Here is a 24120-nt window from a genome sequence, read left to right on the forward strand (position 1 = left end):
CGTGCCATAGAGTGCGAACCTGAGGGAGAGCATCACTCTAAGAACAACTGGCTCCGCCAAAAGGGACACAGAACATCCCTGTGACGAGAAACACCCGCGCGCGGGTGGCCAGGTCTCCCTCTGACGAATCCCATAGCGTGAACCTTAGCGTAAGCAAAGCCCGCTGACCGGGGCTGTGCCGTTCAGTGTGAGGAGCCACCGGGCTGAGCTCTGGGTCTCTGCTTTCCCAATGCAGGACCGAGACTTTGGAGCCCTTTTCTATAGGGCACAGACCTATGCTTCACGTGCAAGAGGTTCTCCAGTGGTGTTTATAAAAGCACCAGGCACGGCATCTTTAATAAGCGAGAGTATTGTAATTACCTGAGCTTCCCTGGTGGCTCAGATGGTAAAGAGTCTGCCTGCAATGCAGGAGACTTGGGTTCGAGCCTTGGCTCAGAAATATCCTCTGGAGAAAGGAGTGACACCCACTCCAGTGTTCTTGCCTGGAGAATCCCATGGACAGAGGAGCTAGGTGGGCTACAGTCCCTGGGGTCGCAAAGGGTCGGCTGCGACCGAGTGGCTCACCCTGACTGGCTGAGGTGAAATGAACATAAACAGAGCCGGGGCTGTTTTTCTCGCGAGGGCCGGGGCTGTTTTTCTCGCGAGGGGCCGGGGCTGCTCTCGCGAGGGGCCGGGGCTGCTCTCGCGAGGGGCCGGGGCTGCTCTCGCGAGGGGCCGGGGCTGCTCTCGCGAGGGGCCGGGGCAGCTCTCGCGAGGGGCCGGGACTGTTCTCGCGAGGGCCGGGGCAGCCGCCCGCCGGGAGGAGCCGTGCTCACCTGTCCCTCTGTGTTGCCCGTGTGCCACAGGGCGTTCCTCAGGTGCTCACCCGTGCCCGTGGTGGAGTTCACCACCTTGAGGGACACCCCCGAGTAGCCGTAGGCCCGGGTGGGCTGGTCCTCCCAGTAGGTCTGCGTCACCTGCTTCCACATCACCACGTAGAAGCGGCTGCTGGACTGGTAGCCGAAGACGAAGCCCGCGTAGTCGTCGTCGCGGTCCGTGTTCACGTAGAACGTGCCGCTGAAGTCGACAGACCCGAACTCGTCGAAACCTGAGGCCGCAGGGAACATCTGTCGTCAGAAACAGCCTTCTAGGGGACCCCTGGACACCGGCAGAGAGGGCTCTTCCCTTCCATCCAACCGGAGCCCTGTTCCTGGGCGGTTAGGGCACTGAGGGAACTTAATCTTTCTAAAGTTACGGGAGGTCTTCACTGCCTTAGGTAATAAACACAGAACCCGTAAAATAAAAGGGCCTGCTGAATATGAGATCTCAGAGACTGGAGAGGCAAAGACGCCCTTCCCCGAGCTCTTCCATCACAAATACTTAGGAAGATGCTTGGCAAACCAAGGGAGGGTGGGAGCTACCAGAGAGACCCACTGCTCCGTCCCCTCAGTCTGAAAAGGCAAGCTTGCGTGCTCCACGGCGCACATGCTGAGGCTCACCAACAGCGATGCCAGGGTCGGAGTTGGCTGTCTGCACCAGCTCTTTGCCTTGATGGCGAATGACCCAGTTGGGATCAATCTGAGTGGTGCCCTTGGGGTCCAAGTGGACCATCTGGAAGTTCCGGAAGTCTGTCTCGCTGATGGCGTTGTTCTCGGGACACACGTCGTCAATATCAGGAATACTGTCGTTGTCGAAGTCGTCTTTACAAGCGTCCCCACGCCCGTCGCCTGTCGCCAAGGAAGAGCAGAGGGAAAAGCAAAGTAAGGGCTCGCCGTCTGCCTCTCTGGGTCTGAGAAGACTTAGTACACGAGTCTCTGAAACTCTGAGGCCAAGGGCTTGGCAGTACTTTCTGGATCAGCGCCTGCAATTGCTGACGTTTTGCCCCAACACCCTGAGGAGGAGCCTGGACTCTCTTCTCAAAACGTCGCTCTGATAACACTGCAGTGAAGCTTGCCATATGTGAGCTCCCGTGAGAGCCATTTCTTTTCATTCTGAACTTGAAATTGGGATACAAAACCTGAACCTTGCCAGGGGAAGTCAAGCTGAATTTCCAACTTTTCCCTCTGAATGTCTTCAGAACCTTTGCTACTACCTCAGTTGCCCTGCCCGCAATCTGCTTGGCCTTGAGGGCAGAACTCTCTGATGAAAAATGGTCTCCCTGGGGAGAAACGGACTTCCGCTTTTGGGGGGCATCTTGTCAGTTTTCCCAGGGGTGGGGCTGGGGCCCACGGACCAGCCTGGCTTATGGAGAGATGCCTGCTGAGATCTCATGGGTATGCAGTCCATGCTAACGGTGACAATCCAGATGACCACTCACTAAATCACCCTGTCGGAGCGCCTGCTGTCTTAGAGGGAGAAAAGATACCGAGTTCAACCAAGTTTCCGTCACATCCCTCACACGGTCCTCAGTTCCCCTCAGAGGCACACGGCCCCTCAGTTCCGCTCAGAAGCAGATGGCCCCTCAGTTCTGCTCAGAGGCACACGGCCCCTCAGTTCTGCTCAGAAGCAGATGGCCCCTCAGTTCCCCTCAGAGGCACAGGGTCCCTCCATTCCCCTCAGAGGCACACATTCTGCGCTCTGGGAAACAGGCCTGTGCTCTAGCTGGCGGGAGTGTCCACAGCCCTGAAGACATCCCTGAGCACCGGCCTCGCCTCCACCCCAACCACCCCCGGCACCAGCCAAGCCCTCCCGCAGGCCCAGCTGTGGGGACAGAAGCCGCCGGTCCTCTTGTCAAGAAGGAGCTCTGTGCTGCTCGCGGCCGGGTGTCCTTGGAGCTGCCCTTCAGCCAGTGAGTCTCCATGTGCCTCTGGGTCAGTGGGCTCCATCCTCCCTGCCCCCACCTCCGTCTCGTCCAGGGCAGCTGGGTGCCCTCCGCCAGCACTTGGGTCAGCCTCCAGCAGACGCCAGAGGACACCTGGTCCTCTGCTGTGCCCCTGCTGCGTCACCTGAGACCCTGAGCCGCCCTGGGCTCTGGGCCCTCCAGACCCTCTCCCCGGGGACCGCTAGGGCTAAAGAGCTCTTTTCGTCCAACACCTCACGTCCCTGCGGCCCCACTGCCCTGCGGGGGTCACCTACCATCTGAGTCCTCCTGGTCGGGGTTGGCGACCAGCCGGCAGTTGTCCCTGTCGTCGGGGACCCCATCGTTGTCGTCGTCCGAGTCGCAGGCGTCGCCCTGGCCGTCGCGGTCATGGTCGGCCTGGTTGGCGTTGGGGATGTAGGGGCAGTTGTCCTGGTTGTTCTGGTGGCCGTCTTCGTCGATGTCCTCGTTGTTGTCACACTGGTCTCCCACGAGGTCGTTGTCCACGTCGGTCTGGGAGGCAGAGATCGGGGACAGCGGCACTGAGCCTCCGCCCAGCGAAACAGATGCTGGTTGAAGTCGCAGAGCGCGTGCAGCCTGGCCCACCTCACCCAACGCGAGCCATGACCGCAGAGAGGAGATGGCCTCCTGAGACAACCCACCAACATCAGAACGGGCACTGGGGTCCAGGCGTCTCTGCATCTAACCCACCCCCTACAGGGGCTCGCTCTCCTTAAGGGGGACTGGAAAGCATTAGCTGCCATGGAATCAGGTCCTTTCTGACAATGTCCTTTCTCCAGCATGCTCTATGAACTACATCAGCACGTTCCATTCCCACTGTGGCTTCCAGAGGCCAACCTGGAAAAGCAGCCAATTCCACTGCCTGCTTCAGGGAAACACCGAGCTGACTGGGAGACTTGCTCCCACGCACAGCGGGGCAGAGGCACCTACTGTCTGGATGGGGGCCAGTGAGATGCAGTCATGCTTGGGCTCGAGTTCAGTCAGCATTTTCAGTTAAAACGATTGAGCAGCCTGTCTGTCATGTCCAGGCAGAGCGCGTGGAAAACCAGCAGGCCACGCAGTCTGTGATGACCCCTCGACCCCTGCACCTCGCGACGCCCTGATCAGTCGCCCCGCCCCTTACCTGGTCGGGGTTGTGCACCAGCGGACAGTTGTCACAGTGGTCACCCACGCCGTCCCCGTCGGTGTCCCGCTGGTCAGTGTTGTAGACGTAGGGACAGTTGTCTCGCTCGTTGAAGACATCTGTGGGATGCAGGGAGAACAGGGTGCATGGGGTTTAGAGAAGGCGCACTGCTTGGCTTACTGCATTAAACAACATACAGCCAAACTTTGGTTTAATAAAAAAGAAATCTAAGAAATCATAAAATGCGAAGATTATTAGATTCATGGCAGATTTCCCATTAAAAGGAAAATACCCTTAGTTTAAAGCAGAACCAACTCTTGGAGGTCTCTGGATGGTGAGGCACACCGAGGGTCAGCACGCGAGTCACTGCAGAGTAAATATCTGCATCTTCACCCTGACTGTTTGCCCCAACATCCACTCAGAAAATCTACATTGAGCTGCTGGGGACTGGCCAGCCACCTGGGCTCCACGAACTCACCCATTTCCTACATTACTAGGAAACCAACCAGGACAGACACTGATGGGGCTCAGATGCAGTACCTTATACCCAGAAATCTGAAAGTAGACCATGAATTTCATCCAAGGTATGAAAACTATGAATTAACCTGACATGTGGGGGATCCCAGGAGGTGAGGGGGTCCTGGCAGGTTGGGGGAGGTAGTGGGTGGGGGGTCCTGAGAGGTGATGAGGGGTCCTGGGAAGTGGGGGTTCCTAGGAGGTAGGGGGTCCTGAGAGGTGGGGGGTCCTGGGAGGTAGGGAGTCCTGGCAGGCAGGGGTACTGGCAGGTGGGGGTCCTGGGAGATGGGGGTTCCCGGGAGGTGGGGAGAGTCAGGGGAAGGACCCTGACGCATACAGGGCTTGGACGTCACAGATGGAGGACAGGAAGAGATGCCTCATCTCCAGGAAAAGCCCTCTAGAGCAGCCTGGGCAGACGCCATCCTGCGCTGATAGAAGCCGGTCAGTGAGATGCCAAGTGGCAGCAAGAGAGCAGCCTGGAGACAGCACAGTTGGGGGCAGGCAGACGGGGGAGTAGGTGTGAGTCTGGCAGGCTGCTGACCGGGCTGCAGGTGCTCAGGGCGAGGCCGTGCTGGGGGTGGGTGCAGGGTCAGGCCCACGGGCACCACTTAAAAGGCTTGATGCCATCAGAAGTTTCCAGTGTCTAAGGTGAAGCCCTGGCGGGGTCTTTGCAATGGACAGCTCAGTGACGCCTGGAAGCAGATCGCTGGGGAAACAGAGGGGGTCCAGGAGACCCTTCTCAGAAGCTTGGTTTGTTCAGGGCAGGGTGCTGGGCTCCTGGGGCTGTGAACAGCGGGCATGAGAGGAGACACCAGGGCTGGCAGGACATGGTCGGGAAAGGAAGCTGCAGGTGCGCTGTTTCCCACGGGGGGTCCGAGGCCCCGGGGAAGAGGGGCTGGAGGGGGATGGTCTCGTGAGCGGAGACATGACTCGGACGTCATGTGCTAGTTAACATGGGGCGGAGCTCCCCCAGCCAGCACAGAGCCCGCGGCGTCTGCAGCCGCGGGCGGGCCCACTCACCGTCCCCGTCGATGTCCACGGAGCAGGCGTCACCCTCCCCGTTGTTGTCCGTGTCGATCTGGGCCGGGTTGTGAACATACGGGCAGTTGTCGCACCGGTCCCCGACCTCGTCTTTGTCGTAGTCGAACTGACGGGGGTTGAAGAGAAGCTGGCAGTTGTCCTAGAAAAAAATCGAGGGAAGAATTCCAGCAACAGCGTAGAGACGCTTGCTGGGTTACTCATAACAGGACTGGGCACCTCCAAGTCGTGTATTTAAAGCAGATCAAGATAACCAGGGTAGAAATACAGCCAGGAAGCTCTACCTACAATTTCTTGACATCAAGTCATTTTATAATTATTTACACAGTCCATCCATATGAAAAATTTTGAGATTCCCACTCCAGTGTTCTTGCTTGGAGAATCCCAGGGATGGGGGAGCGTGGTGGGCTGCCGTCTATGGGGTCGCACAGTCGGACACGACTGAAGCGACTTAGCAGCAGCATGATAAAGGTGATACAGTATGTGTATCACGGTGAGGACAGACACATAGATGGTGATGATAGACATGTCGATGTTGAGGGAATGAAAGATCCAAAGAGTTAATGCATCAATGGAAGTGAACCCGCAAACAAAACTTAGCTGCTCTGTGTCTGTGTCTGAATCATGTATGAATACGTTAGATCACATATGTCTGCTACAACACTTTCGGGAAATGGAGAGTCCCTTGGACTGCAAGGAGATCCAACCAGTCTATCCAAAAGGAAATCAGCCCTGAATAGTCATTGGAAGGACTGATGCTGAAGCTGAAGCTCCAGTCCTTTGGCCACCTGACGTGAAGAACTGACTCATTGGAAAAGACCATGATGCTGGGAAAGATTGAAGGCAGGAGGAGAAGGGGACGGCAGAGGATGAGATGGTTCGACGGCATCACTGACTCAATGGACATGACTTTGAGCAAGGTCCAGGAGTTGGTGATGGACAGGGAGGCCCGGTGTGCTGCAGTCCATGGGGTCGCAGAGTCGGACATGACTAAGCAACTGAACAATAAGATTCTGCTATCAAGGCAGTGAGTGATAGCATCTCTCCTTGAAGAGACAGCCCTGCATCACTCACACCGCTGCCCCAGAAGGAGGATGCATAAGTAAAAGTAAGCTATCGAAAGCGTTCTAAGTAGAGCAGCCCACGTGGCTGCACGCCTGGCTGGCTAACGTGCGGTGGAAACCACAGGATTCTCCCGGTGACTCTCAGCCTCATGGGGAGAGAAGTCCCGGTGGTTCACAGTGACCTTCCGAGCACCCCGGGCGCTCCCGGGTGTGAAGAACACCCTGGGCGCTCGGGGGCGGGAAGAGCAGCCCCAGGCACTCCAGAGCGCGAGGAACTGCCCTGGCACTCCTGAGCGCTGTGCCCCCGCCCCGGGCGCTCCCTGGTGCACAGAACGCCCTGGGCGCTCGGGGCACCCCAGGCGCCCCGGAGCGCGAGGACTGGCCCGGGCGCGGGAGCCCCCCACCTTCTCGTCCGTGACGCCGTCGTTGTCATCGTCGTCGTCGCAGGCGTCCCCGATGCCATCCTTGTCGAAGTCTTCCTGCCCTGAGTTGGGCAGGAGGGGGCAGTTATCCTGTGAGAGGAGGAAGCAGATGTTATGAAAACGTCCCCGAGCCCCCTGCCCTCAGGAGGAAGCCGGAAGGGCACAGTTGGTGGAGCTTGAGGAAGCCGCACCGCAGAGACCTCACGGCCAGGCAGGGCTCTGCGTGTCCCCCCGGGGGCTGCCTGAGGCCTGACGTCAGCACCGCCCATGAGGAGAGAAAGGAAGCCTGTGTCTGGAGCCCTGGATCCTGGTGAAGAGCCCAGACCGCGGGAACTGGAGAGAAGGAAAACACAGGACGGGACCAGGCCCCACCCGGCTCCTCCCTCAAAGCTCCGGGCACCAGTGACGACCTCTGACCGGCCAAGGGGCTGCCCAGGGTCATTCCACTGCAGGGGTGGGCCAGGAGCCGAGGGCCAGCACCACCCATCGCCCCTATTCACTGACTTCAACCCTCTCTGATTTCGGTCAGTAAACGTGTATCAGGCGCTCTGTCCTCTACCAATTCCAACAATGAGCTACTTCTCCAGAAAGACCCCTGGAATTTGCAGAAAGCCCCGGGCAGATGCCTTGGGGGGGTGCCGGTGGGTGGCCTGGTGTTCCCCGCCCCTCCGCAGTCCCCGTCGGCGTCTGGGGCAGGCACGCGGCTGCAGGGCGCCCACACCTTGACGCAGTGGTACGTGGCGTTGGTGGCGCACACCAGGTTCTTGTTGGGCCAGCCGTCCAGGTCTGAGTCCTCCCCGCAGATGAGCCCGTCACCCGCGTAGCCCGTCTGGCACTCGCACTTGTACATGGGGTCGCTGAAGTGGCCCAGGTAGATGCACTCGGCGTGCCGGTGGCAGCTGTGGGTCTTGTCCTTGCAGGGGTTCTCGGGCTCACACACCTGGGGAGGCGAGGGCGCACGCTGACCCTGACCCTGATGGGGGGACCTGGGAGCCCAGGTCTGTCCAGACCCCCAGGGCTGCGCTCCCCGGAAGGGCCTGAGCTTTCAGTGATGCCAGAGCAGGGGCACAGCCCGCCCCAGCCTTGGTGATGCCAGGGGTCACAGCAAGGCCGCAGCTCCTCACCTGGGCCCTCGGGATGCTGTGCGGACACTCAGCCCCCCGGGCCCTGCTCCCCGCAGAGTAAGCAGTCCCTCCGCACGCTGCCCGCCCCTCTCCGTCCCAGCCCACCTGATGGTCCTCAAGCCTCTAAGACAGTGGCTCACCTGCTTCTCAGTCCTGGCCGCCTCCAGGCCGACACCAAAGGGCTGGTTCCCCTTGTAGCGCGGCGGGCAGGGCAGGCAGTGGTAGCCGGGGTTGGTGTTGACACAGCGGTGTGCCTTGCTGGTTGCGAAGCACATGTCCGTGACCACGGCGCACTGTGGGACCGACAGGGTGGACATGAGCCTGGGCCCCAGACCCCGTGGGCTGCCCCGCAGCCTGGGGAAGGGCACCCACCTCGTCCAGGTCCTCGCAGTGGGTGCCGTTGCCCAGGAAGCCCACCGGGCAGGAGCCGCAGGACCAGGAGCCGTCGGGGAAGCTGCTGCACTCAGCTCCAGGGAAGCAGGGGTTGGACAGGCAGCCGTCTGCAGGGAGGGAGGAGACAGTGAGGCTCGCGGCCGTCCAGGAGCAGCACCCAGTGGTGGCCTCAGAGATGCCTGCGGCAGAAGCGTCCAGGCCACAGCAGGTGCCTGGGGGCCGAGAGGCAGAGGGCCAAGGAGCCACGCCGCACACCCATCTGATGGGCACACCCATCTGATGGGCACACCCACCTGACGGGCACACCCACCTGATGGGCACACCCATCTGCTGGGCATCCTGGATGGGGTGGTGTGCCTGCACACCCACCTGCTGGGCACACCCACCCACCAGGCACACCCACGTGCCAGGTGGCTCCCCACCCCGCACACCCACGTGCCGGGGGGCTCCACACACTGCACACCCACCCATTGGGCACACCCACCTGGCAGGCACACCCACCTACTGGGCACACCCACCTGCTGGGCGTCCTGGATGGAGTGGAGTGCCTGCACACCCACCCGCCAGGCACACCCACCTGCCGGGCAGATCCCCACCCCGTACACCCACCTATGGGGCAGCTCTTCCTGTTACACATCTGCTGCTCCTTGACGTCCCCCACGCAGTCCTTGCCCCCGTGCTGGGGCTCGGGGCTGTTGCAGACACGTGTCCGCTCACGGATCCCTCCAGCACAGGTGACTGTGCAGGCCGACCACGGGGACCAGGGGCTCCACCGGCCATCCACTGGGGGCGGGAGGACAGCAAGGTCACGCGGGGACGGGATCTGCACTCGTTCGCAGTTGGGTCTCTGAACGGAGACACCAGCCAGACAAGGGGCTTCGGGCGCCCAGCCGGCTCAGCCCGCGTCCTGTGGAAAGCTGGCCCGGGGCCGGGCCGCTCCGTGTCCACTCACCCGGGCAGGGCGGGCCCTGGCAGGCCTTGGTCTCACGGCCGCTGCCCTTGCAGCTCCGGCCCCCCATCTGCGGCACTGGCGAGTTGCAGAGGCGGATACGGGTGACGTTGCCGACGCCGCAGGTCACTGAGCAGGAGGACCACGGCGACCAGTGGCTCCAGCCGCCGTCCTGCCGGACTAGCGCGGGGGGCAAGCACATCGGAGCTCAGAGGGCTCAGCAGAGAGCAGGCTGGGCCCTCCCAGGAGTTTCCCACCAACCAGGCAGGGAAGAGCCCCGGCAGCAGGAGGCCCGGACCGGGGGGAAGGCCCCCGGGACCCCCAGGACCCGGGGCGCGCCTGACACTCACTGCGGTGGTCGCACCTGCCCAGGCTGCAGGCCCGTGTCTGGATGGACGGCCCCAGGCAGGTGTTGCTGGTGACGTCACAGGAGCGGCCCCGCTGCTGGGTGCCCGACCCGCAGGTGGCTGAGCACTCCGTCCACTCCGCCCACGGGGACCAGCCTTCCTCGCCGTCTGCACGGGGATACCACTGTCCGTCAGACCCCAGGGGCCCACTGCACGGGAGGCCAGCCCTGGAGTCCGAGCAGAGTCCCTAGGTGGACGCAGGAGGTGCGCAGACACGTCTGTCCCAGGGTCGAAGTGCGGGAGCGGACCCCAAGAAAGGGAAGGGGGCGCACGAGGAGCTTGCCCGGACGCCCAGTGACCTCTGGCAGGGAGGGGTCCGTGGGAGACCCTGACGGCCTCTCAGAGGAGACGCCGACTCTGCAATAGAGCTGTCACTGGGGCCACCAGGACATGAGCTATTTCCACTCTAACAGCTGTTTGCTGGTTTACATGCAGCAGTGAAACTTCAATTTGGGGTTGAAATGACAGGACGCTAAAATTAGTTCCAAATACTCTAAATGGGAACAAGTTAAATAAAAAGGAAATTTCCTGCTGAGAAACACCAGTGCCTGCCATGCACGTTTGTATGCCTCGTGCTGCATTTTCATCGTAAAACTCACCCTGGGTCACGGGCATCATCACCCTGAAGCCCAGAAACGCTACATTTTCATGGAGAGGTAGAGCCCTGCCCATCGCCAGGGGCTCCCAGCCCCCGCCCAGGCCAGCAACCTGCAGACCCCCAGACCAGGACACGCAGAGCACATATCAGAGAAAGCAACCAGTCCAGTCAAGGCTGCTGGTGACATGGGAGGGGGCGGGGAGCCTTGGAGGCTTGGCTGCTGCCGGGCTGGGGGCCAAAGGCAGGGGGCCAGCTGAGGTGGGGGCACCAAGCCGTCGGGGAGCCACCAGCATCTGGGGGCTTCCAGAGGGAGGGCACCAGGCCGTCAGGGAGCCGGGAGCGTCTGGGGGCTTCCAGAGGACCTGGAGGCCCCGTTGATGTGAGGCTCCGGGAGCCCTGGCCCCGAGGACCGCAGCCCAAGCCCCAGGCTTCCCGCGGGACCAGCCGGCACACGACGCGCACGGACACGGCTGAGCCTGGAGCCCGGAGGCTGCAGCCCACCCGCCGGGCACTCACCATGGACGCAGGATGGGCAGCACTCGCCCTCCACGAACCAAGGGTCCGCACACGTCGCGGGCGGGCAGCTGATTTGGTGGCAAACAGTCTTAAATTTCTACGAGGAAAAGCGACATTTTCCTTGTGTTTGTGTTACATGCGTTCAGAAACAGAAACGCTGAGCAAGGGCCGGAGCGGAAGGATCTGGAGGGTCTGCTTGTTATACAAACGCGGGGACATTTCTCCCCTCAGCTGGAGCGGCTCCCTGGACTGTGCCCCCCTGGGACCCCCACACGGAGCACCAAGCCCGGGGCCCTCCACGCCCAGCAGTGGGACAGGTGGGACGGGCGATGTTCAGTGTCCAGGCTGCCTGGGGAGACTGAGTGGGTGAACAAGGAAACCAAACGGCCTGCCGAGCTGTGGGCACTGACACTCCCCCAGGGGTCTGTGCTGGACCCGAGGCCCTCGCAGGACCGAGCGGCATCAGACACGGGAGGGGCACTGCCAGCCCTGCCCCCTGTCCCCCAGCACTGGGCGACCCTGGCCAGGCCCTCCTGGTTCTCCTGCAGACCCACGGGCTGACTCCTTCGGGGTGGCCTCCATCCGCAAGGCGCCTGCAGTCAGCGGGGCTAGCAGGGGCCCCGCAGGGCCGGGGGTCCAGCGCCCAGGCCGAGGCTGCCCCAGGGGCTGCACATCCGGCTCACGGCTAGCAGGGGCCCTGTAGGGCCGGGGGTCGGGGGGCCCCGCAGGGCCGGGGCTCAGCGCCCAGGCCGGGGCGGCCCCGGGGGCTGCGCGTCCGGCTCACCTTGCACGTGCACTTGGTACAGCTGTCCACCACCCAGGTCTCATTCTCGGCAAAGAACCGGCCGTCCTGCCAGCAGGCGGACACGTTCCTGGTCTTGGGCGGCCCGCCGATGAGCTCCCAGAGAAACTGGTTGTCATTTGACTGGAAGGTGGAGGAAAGCACGTCAGTGTGCACGCGCGGGGCTGTGCAGCCTTCACCCTCAGCCACCGCCCACACCAAACTCCATCTTTAAACAGGTTGCCCTCTGAATCCGGGCTTCCTGCTTCCTGGGAGATGAATCTCCTTGAGTTCGAGGCTTCGCAAAGGAGGCCATGTAGCCGGTGAGCACGTTTTCTACCACAGTCCCCTCACGGCATTCTAACCAGATACCTGGGGCTCTGTCCAGGGAGCTGGCTGGTTACTTCCTGTTAGCAAAGGCTAGTGGTGGTTAGTAAACGTTAGTGATGGTTACTCACGTTACACATGGTTAGTGGTGGTTAGTCATGATTTGTGGAGGTTAGTTGTGGTTAGCGGTGGTTACTCATTGTCAGTGGAGATTAGTTGTAGTTAGTGGAAGTTAGTAAAGGTTAGTTGGATCAGTGAAAGTTAGTAGAGGCTAGTCATAGTTGTGGTTAGTGGTTACTCATGGTGAGTGGTGGCTAGTTGTGGTTAGTGGTAGTTAGTTGTGGTTAGTGGAGGTTGTCATGGTTGTGAAATCGCTCAGTTGTGTCCAACTCTTTGCGACCCCATGGACTGCAGCCTACCAGACTCCTCCATCCGTGGGATTTTCCAGGCAAAAATACTGGAGTGGATTGCCATTTCCTTCTCCAGGAGATCTTTCCGACCCAGGGATTGAACCCGCGTCTTGCCCATAGAGTCATAGTTGTGGTCAGTGATTACTCATGGTGAGTAGTGGCTAGTTGTGGTTAGTGCTGGTTAGTCGTGGTTACTGTGGTTAGTCATAGTTTGTGGAGGTTATTTGTGGTTAATGGTGGTTACTCGTGGTTAGCAGAGATTAGTCATGGTTAGTCTTGCTTGGTGGTGGTTAGTAAACGTTAGTGGTGGTTACACATGGTTAGTGGTGGTTAGTCATAGTTTGTGGTGCTTAGTTGTGGTTCATGGTAGTTATTCATGGTTAGTGGAGACTTGTAGTTAGTAGAAGTTTGTAAAGGTTCATTGGATTAGTGGTGGTTAGTAGAGGTTAGTCATGGTTAGTTGTGGTTAGTGGTTACTCATGGTAAGTGGTGGCTAGTAGTGGTTAGTGGAGGTTGTCATTTAGTGATTACTTGTAGTTAGTTGTGGTTACTCATGGTTAGCAGAGATTAATCATCATTAGTCTTGGTTAGTGGTGGTTAGTCATAGTGGCAGTTACTCGTGGTTAATGGTGGTTAGTTGTGGTTTGTGGTGGTTACTAGTGGTTAGTGTGGTTAGTTATGGTTAGTGGAGGTTATTTGTGGTTAATGGTGGTTACTCATGGTTAGTCTTGGTTGGTGGTGGTTAGTGGCAGTTACTCATGGTTAGTGGTGGTTAGTTGTGGTTAGTGGAGGTTACTAATGGTTAGTGGTGGTCACTCATGGTTAACAGATTAGTCATGGTTAGTGCCAGTTACTCATGGTTAGTGGTTAGTTGTGGTTAGTGGAGGTTACTAATAGTGGTGGTCACTCATGGTTAGTAGAGATTAGTCATAGTTAGGGCCAGTTACTCATGGTTAGTGGTGGTTAGTCGTGGTTAGTGTGGTTAGTCATGGTTAGTAGAGGTTATTTGTGGTTAATGGTGGTCACTCATGGTTAGCAGAGTTTAGTCCTGGTTAGTCATAGTGGCAGTTACTCATGGTTAGTGGTAGTTAGTTGTGGTTAGTAGTGGTTACTAGTGGTTAGTGGTGGTCACTTATGGTTAGCAGAGATTAGTCATAGTGGCAGTTACTCGTGGTTAGTGGTGGTTAGTCATGGTTAGTGGTGGTCACTCATGGTTAGCAGAGATCAGTCATGGTTGGTTATGGTTAGTGGAGGTTAGTTGTGGTTAGTGGAAGTTACCCATGATTACTGGCGGTTAGTCCTGGTCAGAGGGGAGTCGCTGGCTAGGCACCCACCACTTTGCGCAGGTTCTCGTGGAGCTGGTTCACGATGACGTGCAGCCCCGAGAGCTCTCGGATCATGCTGCCCAGCTCCTCACAGGAGTGCTCACACACCTCTGGGCTCTTCTCTGCACTCGGGCCCACGTGCTCCATGGTGACCATGGGGCTCAGGTGCAGCGTCTCTGTGTTCTCACTGATGGCATTGGTTTCAGCTGCAGGAAGGATGTGGGACCGTCACAGTCCGGCTGGCGCGACGGGTGCTGCTCAGAGCGCTCGTGCTGCATGGCTCCCAGGAGCCTGAGAACTGGCTGCTGGTTCCCGCCACAGCCCCGCCCCCACCACAGCCCTGCCCCCACCACAGCCCTGTCCCCGCCACAGCCCTGTCCCCGCCACAGCCCTGCCCCCACCACAGGACTCTGCCCCTCACAACACCATGGGGACCAGGCCTCAGACACTGCCACCCACAGAGCAGAAGTTCAGCTCAGGTAAAAAATGCAAAAGCATCAGAGACACACATCTGCCTCATGTTCAAACTGGTTAGAGGCACCAGCCTCCTGTTTTTCTTCTTTTTATATAGCTATTTATATAACTTATTATCTAAATAAATTCCTTATTTTTGTCCCAAACCCCAAATCTGTTTCTGATCCTATAATTTCTATACATTCTGAAAACCCCTCTCAACTCCTCAATTAATCCATTTTTTTCATCCTAAACACCATTTCTTTTGGCTACTTGTTCTGCATTAAGGTAAATTTTTTTTCTTGCTAAATGAGTAATTTTGTCAATTCTCTGCTGGCCTCAGAAGACCCCTGAAGTGCAGAACTCAGACTATGGACTAGGAACCCACTGCCCAGAGATGGTACAGGCCTCGGAAGTCCCCAAACACAGGACACAGAGCTACACCGCTAATGACAAAAATGATTTGGGAAAGTCCTGAAGCAGGCGTGGCCTCCCTGTGGGGCCAGCCGTCTGGGACACAGTCGCCAAGGCCATGTCGTCTCTGCAGTCGCTCATGTCTTGTCTGAGACACGCCATGACTGAGTTACGACTTGCCAGTGTTAAATTCTGTCAAACACTCTATGACTGGGTGTTTACTACGTGGTTGTAAATCCTTGTTGCAACTCACATGGATCTTGAGAGCCTCCCTCAGACTCACCAGACCCCAAGCCACGTGCGTGTGTGTTGATCGCTCTGCTGCTGCTGCTGCTGCTGCTAAGTCACTTCAGTCATGTCTGACCCTGTGCTACCCCATAGACTGCAGCCCACCAGGCTCCCCCGTCCCTGGAATTCTCCAGGCAAGAACACTGGAGTGGGTTGCCATTTCCTTATCCAATGCATGAAAGTGAAAAGTGAAAGTGAAGTCGCTCAGTTGTGTCTGCCTCTTCGCGACCCCATGGACTGCAGCCCACCAGGCTCCTCTGTCCATGGGATTTTCCAGGCAAGAGTACTGGAGTGGGGTGCCGTTTCCTTTTCCAGAAAGCCACATATAGCCATAAGCGTATTAATCACTAGTCGTACATAGAAGAATAAAAATAGGGCAACAAAAGTGCCCAAAAGTCCGAGGACCGCCTCACGCAAGACGAGCAGAGTCCGTCCTCAGGAGAGGACGCCCCAGCCTACACGCAAGATGAGCAGAGTCCTTCCTCAGGAGAGGACGCCCCAGCCTACAGCAAGATGAGCAGAGTCCGTCCTCAGGAGAGGACGCCCCAGCCTACACGCAAGATGAGCAGAGTCCTTCCTCAGGAGAGGACGCCCCAGCCTGCAGCAAGACGAGCAGAGTCCGTCCTCAGGAGAGGACGCCCCAGCCTCACGCAAGACGAGCAGAGTCCGTCCTCAGGAGAGGACGCCCCAGCCTGCAGCAAGAGGGGCTGAGACCGGGCTGAGGGCCACGTCTACCCCACCCCTGCCCCCTTGCTGAAAGTCAGTGCTCCCTTTCCCTCCCTCTGTCACCCAGACATTCCCGGCACACCAGGCAACTGCCCCCAAGGATGCCCAGCTCGGATCGGAGACACGCAAGGCTCCCTCCATCTGCGTCCTGGGACCACCGTCTCTTCCTGTGTGTCCTCTCGGACGTCAGTTCACTCTGTCTTAGCTTTTTCGAAACTTTTGCTTTTTTATGACCACCCCTCAGAAAGACTGTGACCTAATCCAGAGGGACCTCAATCCGCGTTTCAGCTGGAGCTGGCAGTACAGGTGGAAGGTCGCGGCCATAGTGTTCAGGGAGTCTGGGGGCTGAAAGCAAGTGTGGGATCATCATAAAGCCCCACCAGGTGCACAAGCTGCCAAGCATCACAGTTGAAACTCCTTCCCTCCTTGAACTCAACTGACCAACAGCTGAAAGATGCACCGATTGAAAGGTAGACGGCCGCGGACGGAAGGACTCACACATCCGAGCTGCACACACGCCCCAGAGCCAGTGATCAGGTCCTGGGCTCTGAATCCTCAGCCCTGAGTTCCCACTCTGGGGTCAAAGGCTGGGTCGCAAAGCTATGTTACAGACATCAAACCCCATATCCTTCCACGTGGATCCATAAAGTGACAACTTATATTTGTGTACAGTTGATGTAAAGAAGCCTTTTAACAAAGTCAATCAGAAAATGGGGTCATGTGGCAGATGAGAGCCTCCTCTGTGGGGCTCAGCCCGGGTGGGGGGCAGTTAACAGGCCCTCTTGGTCCCCACCCTCTTTATTTGTAAAATGAGGAAAGCAGGTGAGCCCAACTCAGGGGGTTTTGAAGATGAAATGATATGTTGCATTCAAAAAGCCCAGCATAGTGACCTTCAAATATCAAATACTCAAGACAAGGTTGACAAATTATGGTTGGATATAAATTCAAAACGTAATTAACAGACAACATGGGATTACATCAAAGGTTCAAGTGGTCCATTTTCATAATAAGGCAGTATCACCAGCTGTGACTAGTATAAAACTTCCCATAAACCAAGCTTGACAAAGAGTTGTGGAGTCATCTTATGAAGAAGATCTGCATACATCAGTAGACTGGCATCGTTGCATATATTTAAAATCATGTTAAAATGCCAGGGATGTTTTTGGCATGTAAAATGGATTATACTGAATAATTGAAATGCATGCACAGTTAATCCTTCAAGCAATGTACTGTTTTCAGATGTCAACACATCCAAGTTGACCAGCCGCCTGGGTGAGGCCAGGATGGCACCGTATTCCAACACATCCCCTTACCTTCCATGGCCCTCCCCACAGGAGGAGGACCCACCACAGAGGGACCCAGGCACCTACCTCCCTGGCTCTGCTGACAACCTTTCTTGCTCAGAAGATCCTCCACAGAGTTTTCAAAGACTAAGTAGACGTTCTGCAGCAAACCCTGAGACACGTACAAGGAGAGAAACCCAAGTGGGTAAACAGGAGACATCTGAGGACACACTAAGCGACATCTCAAAGATACAGGATGCAATTTAAAGCAGAGAATGCTTTCTTCTGTTCTCCGCAGATCTGAAATCTTGTTAATGGGCTATCTGTGTATCTTAGTTCAAAGCTTCGTTTGAGGCCAGAGGCAGATGTGGGTTTGACTCAAGAAGGGAGAGCATTTGAGAGAAGGGGCTTGAGAGGGATGGTGCAGACAGGTTTAGGGAACAGACCATGGAGGCCACACTCTCAGTTGAGAACCTTGAGGATGACCAGGGCTCCCACACATGGCCATGGGTTGCAGGAACATGCACTGCTCTGCCTGCCCACAAAACAGACCTCACCTATGAGAGCAGGCAGTCCACCCAGAGACAGTGAGGGTCTCGTCTCACTGGGCTGAGGGCTTCCTGGCGACCACCAGAGACCACATGGGGCATCTCTAGGCCTCTTACTGAAATAGCTGAGTCTGAACATATACATTTATTTCCAAAATGCACACACACCTGGAGGAGAACAGTCCCTAACCCTCTGCTGCAGTTTCTAAACACTTGCATTCAGAAAAAATCCTCTTGCAAACGTATTTTATCTGAGATGAATGTGGAACCACTCCCTCATAAATCAACAGCCCTTTCCTTAGGAAACATGGTTAATTTTCTCTACTGCCAGCCTGTCATGTCAGGACTGAACTGGAATCTGGGGACCCTGGGAGACAGCTGAACAGATTTGATGTCTTGATGATCAGATCAATGTTCAGTCAGGAGATCGGTGACCATTTGTGCAGCTAAGAAAGGTGCCTGTGTCCACTGCTCTGTTGGTTTCTGGGTCAGAGTGTGTGTGTGTGCACGTGAGAGTGCCTGTGGGCATGTGTGCGTGTGTGCAGTGTGCAGGTGTGCATGTGTGCGTGTGTGTGCAGTGTGTGGTGTGTGCACGTGTGCACATTGTAGTGTCTGCACATGTGTGCGTGCAGGCAGTGTGCATGTGTACAGTGTGTGCACGTGTGTGCATGTGTCCATGTGTGCAGTGTGCACTGTGCATGTGTATAGTATGTGCAGGTGCGTGTGTGTGCAGTGTGTAGTGTGTGCATGCGTAAGGTGTGTGCACGTGCCAGCCGGTGTGCGCGGGTACTCCTTGCGCTCAAGCCTGCCCATGTGCACCCCCCCAGGATCCCGCCCCTCCCGGCCAGGTCGGGTGGGAGTGTCTGCTGGACCTACCCGGAAGTGGCTCTCGCGGGCTGCGCCCTTGGCCACGTACATCCGGCTCCTCTCGGTCTGCAGGTGCTCGTAGAAGGGCTCGTCCAGCGCGAAGCTGTCCATCAGGTCGCAGCCCACGTACAGGCTGTAGGTCTCTCCGGTCACCTGCACAGTGACGTTCTTCCACTGGGAGTCAGCCAGGCCCACGTCCTCCAGGGAGATGACGTGCTGGGTGCCGTCCACCCAGTAGGTGAGGTCCAGGGTGTCCGCGGGGCCGTTGGACACGATCTCGAACTGCCTGTGCGTGGCGCCCGGGCCCTCCAGTGCCAGCAGGGTGCCCCGGGACCGGCGGTCCTGCTTCATGCTGGCCGTCAGGAAGAAGCCCTCCTTGCGCCGCATGGCCTCGGTGATCCGGCCCAGGTGCTCCGCGCTCACCGGCGGGATGTAGTCAAAGCGGACGAAGCGGTAGGCGGGCACGCTGGGGTCTGGGCCCCGGAACTGCTTGGCCCCGATGGTCTTGCGGTTGATGTTGCTGACGCTGAAGAGGTCGAAGGCGGTGTCCTCGTCCTGGTCTCCTGCTGCTCGGGGAGCAGGGCACGGAGGTCAGGGGCGCCGGGGCACAGGGCCCTCCTCTCGGGCGCCACGCGGGCTGGCACGCGGCCCCTGCGAGGCCGAAGAGCCCGCCCCTCCTTCCTCTCCTGGGCGCTGCCTGACCCGCCCTCCCCGGCCGCCAACGCAGGCCCGGCTTGCCCGCGAGCGGCTCTCTGTGCGGATCAGCAGACGAGCCTTCACGGAGAAAGGAAGTGCGGTCCGGTCCCCACTCTTCACCTCCCTGACAAGGGCTGTGCTGCCGTCTCTGCTCCCCACCTGAGCGGGGCTCAGGCGAGACCCTCCGTCTCCCACCCGAGTGCCCAGGAAAGCCTCTGGCAGGTGCGCCACTTCGGGGCGGCTGCCTTCGATGTCGCTTTCCTCGAGACATAATCTGAGCTGAACTCCTCCCGTGGGGACCCTGTATTTCTCAGAAATACATCCTGCCTCTCAGGGCTCACACTGCAGGACAGCATCTGAGAGACCATGGGCCTCAAGGCCACAAACGCACGGTTTTAACCACCGTCCAAATACTGGAAAGAGGTTGTCCGCCCTCACCAACATCCTAACACTTTAAATCATTCAAAATAATTTTCTGAACAGAAAGTGTAAACAAAGCACAACTTGTATCTAATACTTGGCAAATTGAAGCACTAGATTACACGGTGTTGTTGACAGAAGTGTTCCTCTTCCTACCTGCAGTACAGCTATTTGGCCGTATGTCAAAAATGCTGAAAATCGTTAAAGACTCTGACTCTGCAATTTTACTCTGGTAAGTCATCCTAATATGTAATCACAAACGCAAGGATGTACTATTCACAGCAGTATTCCCCATGGTGTCATTTACAGTCATGTAAACGTGCAATGTAGGTGGGAATGGCCTGAAAATACAGAGGGGTACCTTCTGATGGACTATTACAGTCATTAAAAATTGTGTTTTAAGAAAATAGACACATGAAAAATATTTAGATATGTTTTTAAGTGCAAAGATGTGGGAAGGATAGAAGCTGTAAAACACCAAACACTTCAGTATGAATACAGAAGAAAGGCAGCAACTTCCCTGGAGGTCCAGTGTTAAGCGTCTGCACTTCCAAAACTGGAGCCACAGGTTTGATCCCTGGTTGGGAAACTGACATCCACATGCCTTGTGGCACAACCAAATAAACGGTTTTTTTTTTTTTTAATCCAATTTTAAAAAGAAAGAAGACAAAACGTGCCCAGCAAAAGGCTGCATCTGTAAGTGGGAGGGTATTTCTCTCTAATAACCTTAATTTCCCAAAAATAAATTTCCTATTGTATGGACTCAAAAGTGAGTTAAAGATTTATTTTAAACTAAGTTAAGGTCCTAAGGGGTGAGGTGCTCCAGCCAGGCCTCTGCTTTATCCACCCTTATCCAGCAGGTGAACCTTATCTTGGGGGCCCAGGTCACCCAGGGGCGTCCACACTCACCCTGAGCGCTAGGCCAGGTCACCCGGGGGTCCACCCGGGGGTCCACACTCACCCTGAGCGCTGGCCCAGAACACCCGGGGGTCCACCCGGGGGTCCACACTCACCCTGAGCGCTGGGCCAGGTCACCCGGGGGTCCACCCGGGGGTCCACACTCACCCTGAGCGCTGGCCCAGAACACCCGGGGGTCCACACTCACCCTGAGCGCTGGGCCAGAACACCCGGGGTCCACACTCACCCTGAGCACTGGGCCAGGCCCACAGGGCCAGCAGCAGCAGTGGCCACAGCATCCTGCGTCTTCCCAGCCAAAGCCCTGCAGATAAATCAGACCCTATTACTTAAGAAAACATAACCACAGCTTCTAATTTGGATTGGAAGTTTTACTCATATGATCATTTAAAAACAGTTTGTGTATAAAAATCAGAAACAAATGGATTTGTGGGCAAAGCTAGATAGAAAATATGCTTTTCAAATGAGCTTTTGTAACTAAAGTTGGTATTCATTGGACTAGCATTTGTCAACAAGCACTATACCAATGATGTCCTAAGCATTCATATTATTTAATCCTCATAATGACCTAGGAGACAGATATGATCATTATCATAGCCATTTTACAGATGGGTAAGTGGAGGCTCAAACAAGTTAAGTGCTTGCCCAGAGCCAGAACATAAACCCAGGAAGTTTCGAATTTAGAAAAATATCAGCCTAGGGAAAATAGCCTACAAAGATATTTTGCATAAATAGCCCAAAAAAGTTGCACATGATTTAATTAAAGAGAATAAATAGTAACTGTACATGAGTTAAAAGTAAACCTAGTTGGCTGGATCATAACTGCTAAGAAAATAGCCTTCTACTTAGTAATCATTTTTGCTTTGCTTTTCTATTTTCTTGAGGCCTGTTTTTCCATTCTTCAGGATTCTCAGTTGGCAGGCTCAGCAGACACTGGCCCAGAAGTCAGAGCCTGGCCGGGAGCCCGCTCCAGGGTTAACCCCTGCTCCGCATCCCCGCGTCTTGGCCTCAGCCTCCTTGCCTCCCCCGAGCATGGGCTCCAGGGCCCTTCCAGCAACACTCTGCATTCCACAGAGGTGAAACCAATCCGAGACCCCTACCCTGCTTGTTTAGGGCTTCAAGGGACCTGAACTTCTTAGTGAGAAAGAAATCCCTGGAGGAGCCTCTCCAGAAGGAGCGGCTTTCCCTGAGAGGGGGACCGACGCCTGGGGAGCAGCTCCAAGAAGGACTCTCCCGTCCCCGCAGACTGCAGACACCTGCCTTCAGCCCGTCCACAGCAAGTGCAGGGCTTGGCTGTGTTCCACCTGCACCCCCCAGCCGGCGGGCGGGCCCCGCGGGCAAGGCTCCTGCAGAGCTGTGGTGCCAGCATCACCGTGCTGCCTGGGGAAGCATCCCTGAGTCCTTGGTCTCAGGCGCCCTTCTGTGGAATGAGGACGGGGCATTTAAATCAGCCACTCACAGGGTGAGTGTGAGAAATGAGCCGCCGAGCAAGTCAGTGTTTGTAAAGACTTCTGAAGCGCAGCCCAGTAGGAGAGACGGAAAGGCTGCCGTTAGCAGGGCTCTTCCGAGGACTGAGTCACGCGGTGAACCCTCCTCAGGGACTCAGAACAGCACTGGCACTCCGTAAGTCCTGCACAAGTGATTTCAGAGTAAGCGGGGGGCAGGCATGTCCTCTGTCTCCCACAGACAGACAGCGGGACCACTGCCGCTGGCAACAAGCTCCGTCTGAATTAGAGTCCCACGTCCTGAGGGCTCAGCTCCCCGTCAGTCCCGAGGACGCACACGGAGCTCTGTCAGGAACAAAAGCAAACCCTCTGGTGCTGAGACAGACATCTGCCCAAAGGACCTGGGGGCCCATCCCGCCTCAGGGGTCGCCCAGCAGAAAAGAGACCACCGGGGCGCAGCTGGGGCTCCAGCCTCTCTCGCCCCACGTTGTTAAAAGGCAACACGTACGCTATCGTAGGACACGCTGCTATCGTAGGACACGCTGCTATCGTAGGCCACGCTGCGGGACACACGCGCCCACGCTGCACACCTCGCTTCACACAGGGCTTAAGGTTATAGTTTTTTCCAAAAGAAAGCTGTCTGCAACAGAATGTCGTTACACCTAATTACATTAGAACTTTCACAAAGATCAGCAAAGACCTTTTACAGTTCTTCTTATACCAGCAATCAGCGCAAACTTTACTGAGAAATATGACCTTCCAATGGTCAAGAACGAGGTGATTCAACAGAGCCCCTCACTGCCCTCAGCCTCCCCCTGCAAAGGAGCCTGACCTCCCTTCACAGAAGTTAGGCTAATTTGCTAATTCCCGCTGCCTTTTCATCTGCAAATTATCCCCCAGACTTGTAAGAACAGCTGGAGTCCCTGGGCAGTCAGGGCAGTCTTCACTGACTTACTAAATACCATTCATTAAAAACTTTCAGAAACACTTTTCAGCTATGAAAACTATTTAGCATGCGTCTTTATAACTTCTCATCATTTTTTCACATCCTCAGGAACAACTTCTAGTTTCTTCCTCACGACCGCCCCCCCCCCCCCCACCCAGTAACAGACTTTATGGAAGCACCCTATTCAGTGGCTGAAACGGAAGCCTCTGCCCAGGATTCTAGGCAGGTACCTTCAGGAAAGCCCCAGGGGTCCTCAGGCGATGGGCAATCCGGGCAGGATCACAGCATCCTCCGTGCAGAAAAGACGCCAAAGGGAGCTCACCTGCCCTAGTTCTGCCACTGAGCAGCAGGAGGCGGAGGTGAAGACCTGTTTCTGCTTAGGTGTCAGCAGGCAATTCTCCCTGCCTGCTTCAAAACTAGTTTGCACTTTCTCCTTCTCCCCTCTTAGAATAAAATTAAAAAAAAAAAAAAAAAAAGACTTTTCTGAAAAGTTAAACTACAGCGCAACGATTTGGTCAATGGAGAAGCCGCTCTTACCTGGCGTGGAAACCCTGCAGGAATGACTGGCTCAGAGCCGGGAGGGGGTCGGCGAGGGACGAAGGGCTGCAGGAGGAGACCCAACCCCGCTCTGCAGAGGAGCTGGGCTTGGATCCCGCCGCCGCCCCTTATATGCGCGGAGTCCGGCGGCCGGCAGTCAGACGCACGCGGAAGCGCTGGACTCGTTCCGCGGCGGGATGACATAATTCCTCCTCTGATCCCGCATTTGCTGGGGCACCTGGCACCGGTCCGGTCCGGCCCCCTCCGCCCCCACCCGTGCGGCCCGCCCCTGCTCTGGCCGCAGCTGGGGGACCACGGGGGAGGAGCCGCAGGAGCCGGGGAAGACGGACTTTTCCTGCCTTCTCTCAGGAAATACAATGCTATAAATAAAACCAGCAAGATTGGCTGGAGCACTCCTTTTTGCTGAAGAGAGAGAATGCAAGTTGTAGGCTTCCAATCTGGTTCGCATTACCCAAAGTGAGAACGGTCTCTCTCAACCGAGGAAAAGGCCATCAGCAAAAAGCAAAAGAACCGGTGGATGGAAATGGTCAGTATACGTATTGAGGAAGCTGTACGGATGAATTCATTTATCATGTGCAGAAAGTGTGATATTTAATCTGAAAGGGCTTCAGTGTATCAGTTGGATGACTGAGAAACAAGATCAGGTGAATTTATTTTCATCCAAATCCTGCTTCATGCCCAGCCTGGACCCCACAGGGTGGCCACTCCCTGGGGACACCCTCTGTGGGACCGAGAACCTCCTGCACAGACTTTCCCGGCAGCAGGAACAAC

At 56.7% G+C, this 24120-nt stretch overlaps 1 protein-coding gene across 3 annotated transcripts in view; it reads right to left on the minus strand.

The window, feature by feature from the left end:
* The window catches only part of THBS2 (thrombospondin 2), a 29080-nt gene extending 5538 nt beyond the window's left edge, over positions 1-23542 (minus strand). Inside the window, exons 1-20 of one of the 3 annotated variants that reach the window (XM_061428588.1) lie at positions 23329-23542; positions 20630-20704; positions 18379-18935; positions 17042-17126; positions 13800-13996; positions 11732-11872; positions 10948-11044; positions 9777-9941; positions 9430-9606; positions 9087-9260; positions 8457-8584; positions 8225-8377; positions 7682-7900; positions 6943-7050; positions 5457-5616; positions 3921-4039; positions 3055-3289; positions 1479-1706; positions 816-1087; positions 1-19 (exon numbers count right to left, since the gene is read on the minus strand). The exon at positions 1-19 is cut by the window's left edge and continues 79 nt beyond it. In XM_061428588.1, the coding sequence (XP_061284572.1) occupies positions 1-19; positions 816-1087; positions 1479-1706; positions 3055-3289; positions 3921-4039; positions 5457-5616; positions 6943-7050; positions 7682-7900; positions 8225-8377; positions 8457-8584; positions 9087-9260; positions 9430-9606; positions 9777-9941; positions 10948-11044; positions 11732-11872; positions 13800-13996; positions 17042-17126; positions 18379-18935; positions 20630-20681 (3286 nt within the window). In that variant the 5' untranslated portion in view covers positions 20682-20704; positions 23329-23542. Of the gene's footprint in view, positions 20-815; positions 1088-1478; positions 1707-3054; positions 3290-3920; positions 4040-5456; positions 5617-6942; positions 7051-7681; positions 7901-8224; positions 8378-8456; positions 8585-9086; positions 9261-9429; positions 9607-9776; positions 9942-10947; positions 11045-11731; positions 11873-13799; positions 13997-17041; positions 17127-18378; positions 18936-20498; positions 20551-20629; positions 20705-21859; positions 22338-23328 lie in introns of those variants that run through there. The other 2 variants (XM_061428589.1, XM_061428590.1) reach the window with 2 other exon arrangements.
* Between the last annotated feature and the right edge of the window lie 578 nt (positions 23543-24120).

Source organism: Bos javanicus, chromosome 9 (genome assembly GCF_032452875.1).
Source record: "Bos javanicus breed banteng chromosome 9, ARS-OSU_banteng_1.0, whole genome shotgun sequence".
NCBI lineage: Eukaryota > Metazoa > Chordata > Mammalia > Artiodactyla > Bovidae > Bos > Bos javanicus.